The sequence below is a fragment of the Artibeus jamaicensis genome, unplaced genomic scaffold (genome assembly GCF_021234435.1).
Source record: "Artibeus jamaicensis isolate MK-2021 breed Jamaican fruit bat unplaced genomic scaffold, CSHL_Jam_final contig_1715, whole genome shotgun sequence".
NCBI lineage: Eukaryota > Metazoa > Chordata > Mammalia > Chiroptera > Phyllostomidae > Artibeus > Artibeus jamaicensis.
In genome coordinates, this window is record NW_026521335.1 from 1,816,048 (window position 1) to 1,823,666 (window position 7,619).

At 45.6% G+C, this 7,619-nt stretch overlaps 1 protein-coding gene across 1 annotated transcript; it reads right to left on the reverse strand.

Moving 5' to 3' along the window:
* Positions 1–759: 759 nt before the first annotated feature.
* On the reverse strand, positions 760–1,965 carry LCE7A (late cornified envelope 7A). Its single transcript, XM_053670035.1, has 2 exons — positions 1,723–1,965; positions 760–855 (listed from the first exon to the last, which is right to left on the reverse strand). Exons 1-2 carry the CDS (start codon positions 1,963–1,965, stop codon positions 760–762), a joined length of 339 nt encoding a protein of 112 aa, XP_053526010.1.
* Between the last annotated feature and the right edge of the window lie 5,654 nt (positions 1,966–7,619).

The following is a 7,619-nucleotide window of genomic DNA, read 5'->3' on the forward strand; positions in this document are numbered from 1 at the left end:
CAGCTCCCGAGAGTGAGCACTTTACACGCGAGTGAAGGTGAGACTCCTGCCTTTTCACCAGTCAGATCACTCACCATCCAGTGGTAAGAAATTAGTTTGAGATGAAAGACATCATTAAAAAAAAATAAAGCTAGAATGTAGTAAATAGAGTTCACCATAAACTGGTAAATATGAGTAAGGCCTTGGAAATTTACCCTGCCATCTGTCTGCTAGGGAGCCTAATGATGGCCAAGGTGTCCTCACTTAAAACTAGTTACTTCACATTTTTAAGCAAGCATGCTGACTATTATAACAGCATTTAAAATAAATGAACATGCACACAAAGAGTTTCCCTCTGAAAGGCATCTCAAGAATCCCTGAAATACCTCTCTGGACTCCACTGTTCCTTTTGTCAGAGGTTGAAAACCATGGATCCAGAAGTCCCCTCTCTTGGACTGCGTATTGATTAGGATGTAAAGAATGGTGGTCACATCCACCTTCATTCTCACCCCCAAAGCTCTTTGTGACCTGGATGACCTTGGTCAACCATGACTTATAATGCTTTATTTTGGTCTAAGAGGGCAGCCTGGAGCAGCAGCCCTCAGTCTCTCTTCTGCTATGGCACACTCGGTGTGAGGCACTCTTTACCACATGAGCCCAGACATTTAAGCAGCTGTGGATTCTGGGCAGTTCCTGGGGAACTGACCCTAACCCCACCCCTTTGTCTCCCACTGGTACGATAGGCCCCAGTGTGTCTTGATACTGTGATTAGAACAATAGTCACTGAGGGGCAGGCACATTGCTGTTGCCTATGGCACTGATGGCTTGGAAAGGGTAGTGCTCCGAGAACTTGTCCTCAAACTCATGCCATTTGTCCTACTGAAGAGAAGAGGAAAAGGAACCACAGAGGGCAGATAGTGAAAAGTGCCGCCTGGGTGCTGTGCTCACTGGGCCATGGGGTAGATTCTGGCTCCTGTGTGGAGAGAAGGGACTCAGTCAGGAGGACATGCTCAAGGAGAGTATTTGTCATGAACCAAGATACAAAAATTACGACATGCCTGTGCCCTTTCCTTCTTGAGCATGAGATTCCCCCAAATCAGAAGGGTCTGGAGGCTGCGCTCTGGGGCTGGGAAGTGGAGTGTCCTTTGTGAGCAGGAAGAAACCTCAGTGGTTGTGGCACCTGCAGCAGGGGCACTGGGACATCCACCCGAGGCACCCCTCTGGAGCTTTCCCTTTCATTCCCTCTCAGACTGCTCAGACCTGGCATCTACCTTTGTGGGAATGTCCCATCTGGCTGGCTCATTGTGAGGCCTACTTGGAGATTCTAGGTTAACAGGTGCTCCTCAGAGCCCAGGATGGGGGATCAACAAACACCAAGAAGTTCAGGGAGCCAGAAAAGATAAGCTTTATTTTTGCACACTGATGAGGCTTTGGGGAGAACCATTTTTTTGTAGCATTCAGATCTCCCTGATCTAGGAACAGAGCCAAGGTAAGGAGGTCCGAGGTTCCCAGCAGAAAGAGGATCCATCACCTGCACATCTAGGCAGCTTAGCTGGAGAGGAGAGAGGAGAACAAGGCTGAGAGTGAGTAAAGATGTCCATTCGATGCTGGTCCTTGTCTGTAGATCTTTGGCTCCTCAAAAGTGGCAGATCAGCTGCAGCCCCCAAGGCCATGGCAACAACTGCAACATCCAGAAGATTCTCTCTCACAGTGGGTGGAAGGCTGGGGTTGGCCTAGGCAGACTCCTGGAAACCGGTGAGACAACAGAGAGCAACAGTCTCCTAAGCCAGAAATACAGCACCTGGGGATGCAGCAGGAGGGAGGAGGAGCTGGGCAGTGAGCTGGGCTGGGAGCTGGGCTGGGAGCAGGGCTGGGAGCTGGGCAGGGAGCAGGGGCCTGAGGGGCCTGAGGAGGACACTTGGGTGGGCACTTGGGGAGGCACTTGGCAGGGAGCTGACACTTCTGCTGTTTTTGTTGGCAGGACATCTTGGAGAAAGTACTCTAAAAAGCAATACAGACATTTTGAAAGCCCAGTAAATACAAATGTAGTAATTTGTATCCTTATTTTTCTACAGTGTCTGAAGTTTTATAATTGATTCTGTGTCTTCAGAGCCCCTATCTTTCAGCAGAATAGGCCTGCTTTCCTAGCAGGGGAGAAATCAGGCAGGTGGTTAGAATAGAATTTTGTAACATCTTCTAACTGTCCTGATTCTTTCAAGACTTTTGGCTTCAAAAGCAGCAACTTAGAACGCTAAGTAGCCAACAAAGTCTTAAACTGTTTTTCATAACATCTCTTAATTTATGCATTCTAACCAAGTGGCTAACCTGAGTCCATGGTTATACCACTGTCCTCATCATCTCTCCCACTCCCCTCTTTTTTCTTACTTCACGGGCTCTGCGTTGAGTCCACTCTTCAGCCTGGTGTGGCCGTCTCTTGTCCTACAAACTAGCTTCCCCAGCCCCAGCCCGTCTTCAGCTGACATTCAGCCTCCCTTGCAATTGCTACTTCTGAGCCAGCACAGTGATTTCCAGGAGCCTGATTTCCCTGCAATGACCAGTTACCCCATTCTCTCCAATCTGGAGTGGCTTGTCCTATGCAGCTGATGTGTGGCAGTCCCGGCCACCCGCAAACTGCTATCAAATCAGTAAGGACACTCACCTTGTTCTCCTAACCTCAGGCGAGCAATGGATACGTCAAATGAGGAGACAGTATGATCTGAGGACTTTTATACATTTCCCGCACCCACCTCGAGGGAATGAGCCACGATGATGTGAAAGCTGTTCCCAACCAGGTGGTTATGATGACAACTTCCCACATTCCAGTGCCTCTGTCATTTTGTCACTTTGTCACATTCAGTCACTACTGGTTCTTCCACACAAGTATCTTCTCAGAGCATTCCCCCAACCCCATAAACCCTGGCAGGATTTCCATAAAGATAAGAAGATCCTGGTTTATGAGGGAGTTTACAATGGCACAGCAAAGGGATTGAACTTAGGGTTTGGGGAGGAGTCCAAGGCATGCTTGTGAGATGAAATTATAAAGCCACAAATGGTGGAGGAACCCAGGACATAGCTAAGAGTTTCTGTAGGTTCTATCCATAGGTTTGGAACCAATAATCTAAGCACTGATGGGTCACTACTGAGGGCTCAGTGTGCCTGATTCAGATTCTAACGTGTCTGAAACCCTGACCAACAATGCAGCCTCACAGGAAGACCCAGCTGAAAAGGGTCTAGGTTCACTCACTGTGCTCCACACATAGATGAGAACACTGGGGGCTTGAGAGGACACAGGAGATGCTCCAAGTTGTACAGAGTCTGGACTAGAAGCCAGATCCTAAGTTTCTGACACCACACAGCCAGGCACCCTGTGTGGGATCACAGTCCCTCCTTCCAACCTGCTTGCTTACGTCCTCCGATATCCACTGTCTCACCAGCTCCCTTCTTCCTCTAGTCCACTCCCCATTCAGTATGCTTTCCTAAGTCTATCATTTCAGCCATTCTATTTTTTCCTAAAGATTTTATTTATTTATTTCTAGAGAGGGGGGAAGGGAGGGAGAGAGAGAGGGAAGGAAACACAAATGTGTGGTTACCTCCCACACTGCCCATCGGGGACTTGGCCTGCAACCCAGGCATGTTCCCTGACTGGGAATCGAACAGGCAACCCTTTGGTTCTCAGGCAGGCACTCAATCCATTGAGCCACACCAACTAGGGCTCAACCATTCTTTTGACAATATAATAAACTTTTTACCCTTTGACTTGTCAATGTGCTTGACAGACAAAACCTCGCCCTTGGCTGAATCCTCTGTGCTGTGCCTAGCAGCTATAGAAATAACTTTTTTTAAAAAAGACACTTTGGCAGGCTGGCATCATCATAAGACCACGATCATCCACCTGGTCTAGGCCCAAAACACTGCTTGGCAATCCTATACATTTCTCTGTATCACTGCACACATCTGCCTTTCCTCCTCTCACAAACCTTCCAAACCTCCAGGGCAGTCTGTAGGTAGATGATGTTGCCTCTACTTCAAGGGGCAAACAGTAGTTAACAAATGTAAAGCACTTCCACTTCCACGTAGGCGACCTATGCTTGCAAACATCCTTTGTGACTTCCTGTGTTAAAGGAGGAAGAAGCTCCTTTTGTTTCTTAGTGCTGGCTGTACTCCTTTGCTCTGGATCCTTGTATCTTCAACCTCAATGATATCAGTTTCTTCTAGAAAATGCCCCCACGGTATTCTGTATTTCTGATAACAACCTGCTTGTATTTATTTTCAATATCTCTCATCTTGGATAGAATGAAATCTCAATGTTAGCTGGCTCACTCTTTACACCCAGCACCTACATGGTGCTTGACATTCTTGTATGTGCTCAAAAAATATTTGTTCAATGAATTAATGAGTGAATTGTGGGTGAGGGAAAGGTCTCCCTCCTTTCTCTCCTTAGAGACATTACCTTGGGAAGCCAGGTCGGAGGCAGGAACTTGGGGTGAGTGTGTGAGGCTGCTTCCAGAATGGAGTTATGGATACTACCAGCCAGTGGCAAGGGCTTTGTGGTGGAAGTCAGGGCTCTGTTCCTGCCTCTGACACTCCTTCTGGATTCAAAGGAGACTGGACCAGATGATCTCAGTACATCTTTAAGTCTGTATTTGCATTTATGAGCACCACAACTTCAGAAAACCAATGGCGAGCTCAAGGGCTGCCTTTCCTGGTCTCTTCTTGTCTCCGAGCATATTTTCTCTGGAAGTGGGAGTGGTGGGGAACTTGATACGAAGGGAGAGATGATGGCTGGTGTGTCTATGAGGATGTGAAATATTTGAAGGCAAGTCACTCCATGAGGAACCAATTTCATCTAATCTATTTAGTTGATCCTACTTATTAGAAGAAAATTACTTACTTAACTTATGACCTTGTTGTGCCAGAGTAGAGTATTGTGTACGTATGTGACTCTTGCCTAACTCGCCTCTCCTAGCTGAGAGCGTGAGATACTGAAGACCAGATAAGTAGGGATGGGCAAAAGTATGCTCCTTTCCTGTGATGGCTTGACAGACAAGCATTTACAAATATTTTACAAATATTTTTAAATATTACAAATATTTTTAAAAGGTTGGAAAACATTGTTCTATTGTGTTTATCCAACACCATCAATGAACTACTATTTTAATAATAAAATTTTTTTTATCTCAACAAAAACTTTCTTCTTGTAGTAACCTTGCAAACACTACTTCAAAGATATTAATTTGTTTGCTGAGTACCTATTTTATGCAGGGTTTTGAGAATTCAATGATTAAGATACTTTTTTTGGCCCTTAATACATGGTACCAGTGGGATGATAGGAGGGAAAGGAAAAGAGCTAAAGTTTATTCCCAGTCTTTCATTCATCAGACATGTTATTTGCATTGTCACAGTATAATGGCTCTATGAGTTTCTTATTGTTGATCCCATTTTACAGATAAAAAGGACTGAGGCTCAAAAACAGTGGAAAGTAGTCAGGAGATGAGGGGCAACTGCTGTTCTAGATGGAGGGAAGAATACGTGCATGGGCACAGAGATGTGAAAGGGCTTGATCTTTTCTGGAAACCAAGTGGCCTTGATGTTGGAGAAGAGCAAGAAGTGGTGCAACAACTGGACAGAAAGAATGGGAGGTCCCAGAACATAAGAGCTTTACTTGCTGGGTTTTGTGAACTTTAGTTTACAGATTAAAGGTTTTTAAATCATAGTCCTTGGAGTCTAGTTGCTGGGGATGTTCCAACATCACCTCTCCCATGAGCCACGCCCTCCTACGGAATGAGTTGCTCCGTGTGGAGTGCTTCCCATCCTTCCTCCCTGCCCCACCATTGCCCATTGGGTCAGCCTCACGTCTTTACACAGCGTAGAAGTTGGAAGAAGATGGGTCTGGAAAAAGGGCACAGACATTTGAGTCATGGGGATGTTAATGGTTTTTGAGCCTCATCTTTTTTTTTTAATCTGTAAAATGAGACTAACAATAGGAGACTTACAGAGCAATTGTATAACAATGCAAATATCAGCTGATTAATAGTAGGCTGTATGCACATTTTAATGTCCTTTTCCCTCATATTGTTTTACTTATATGGGGGTTCCTAAAAACTTCGGGTCACTTTTTAAAATATCAATTCTTAATCTTTGACTATTTAAGATGCCTAGGAAGAGGCAAGAATCTGGGCCTGCCACTCATCCCATGCTGCAAGGTAATTATACCTTTACTTTCCTGCTGTATATTTTGGAGGTATGCATTTGATTTAACTTGAAAACAGGATAGCACTTCTTTAAAAGTTTGATCTGAGACAATTGCAGCATCTTTGACCTTTTAAGTAAGGGAGGGACATGATGTGATTTTAGAAAGATTACTTGGGTTACATGACCTTGGTTTTGTTACTGAAAAAGCTGAAGTCTATGGATGAGCACGCTCCAAATGTGATGGAGGAATCAGAACTGGACCTGGGCAAGGCCTTTGTTAATGAGCTTGTAGACAGAGGGACTGGCTGGAAGGAGATTGGAGGGTCTTTACTTGGCTGAGGCCTCTCTAGTCACAGTTCATGCATTCCTGGACTCTGCCATCATCTGCCCAAGCACTTCCTCACCATCCTGCCTGCTTGAGCGTGCAAGCATGGGATGGATTCCTGCCTGTGTTGGGTGTGCCCCTTAACAGAAGGGTGAGATACCAGCCAGGCCAGCATTGGCATGCATGAGATTCTTATCAAGGTGATTCCCAAGTGATGAAAGAAAGGAAAACAAGGATCCTCCTCTGCCTGAAGCAGTCAGACGTTTGAACAGTCCTTCTACGGGCTAGAATCCCAGTGAGCAGGCCATGTGAAGTCTGACTCTGGCAAAGAGCACACAGTGTTCCCAAGGGAAATGGGATCCATACTGAAGTCACTGAAGGGCTGATGCTTCTCTTGGGGTGGAGGAAACACTCTGACCCGTGTAAATTGACCTGGACCAGTGGGTCTCAGCCCATCCCATTTAGATGATAGAACAAAGAGACAAAACTTGCTCAGCCTAACACATTTATATCACTTCTATAGAGACCCTCAAAAGCCAGTTATTCTCCCTTGTCTGTATAGTGTCAGCAAGCACAGGCTTACCAGGTATAATATGGTGGGTAAGAGAAATATGATGAGCAAAGAAACCAACACTGTCCAGCATTCAGTGGTGTTCCTTAAGCTGTAGTTTTAATACAAGCATTATCATTTATTGTAGTCCCGGGTGTTCCCCAGCTTCCGAGTCCTATACATATGGGATTTGAGAACACACCAATTTCCTCTGGCACTAGCATAATAGCCCCCTTTATCTCTAACGTTTCCAAATGCAGAAAAGTCTCTTGGATTGAAGGAGCAGGCCATCCCTGGAGCATAGGCCCAGGCATGACACTGACCAGTTGTGGATCACTTATCTCTTCTGGGACTCAGTGTCTTCATTTGTAAAATGAGTGTTGTTGTTGTTTTTATCTTGACCTCTGAGGTAATGATGAGAGCCTGTAGCTGGGGCTGCCAGATCAGATTAGAACCCGGGTGACTTCCATGTCATTTTTTATAGCTGTGATGACCCTTCTCCTGTGGAACAAAGGTAAGGATTCCCTCTTTTAATTTTAGGGTTTACCTGGCCTCTACCTGACTGCAGTGGGC

Excerpts from the sequence above, each read along its gene's own strand:
- LCE7A (XM_053670035.1), bottom strand. The coding sequence starts at position 1,965 with ATGTCCTGCCAACAAAAACAGCAGAAGTGTCAGCTCCCTGCCAAGTGC. Across the intron at positions 856-1,722 it reads TGTCTCACCGGTTTCCAGGA|GACAAATGGCATGAGTTTGA; the intron begins GTCTGCCTAGGC and ends TCTCTTCAGTAG.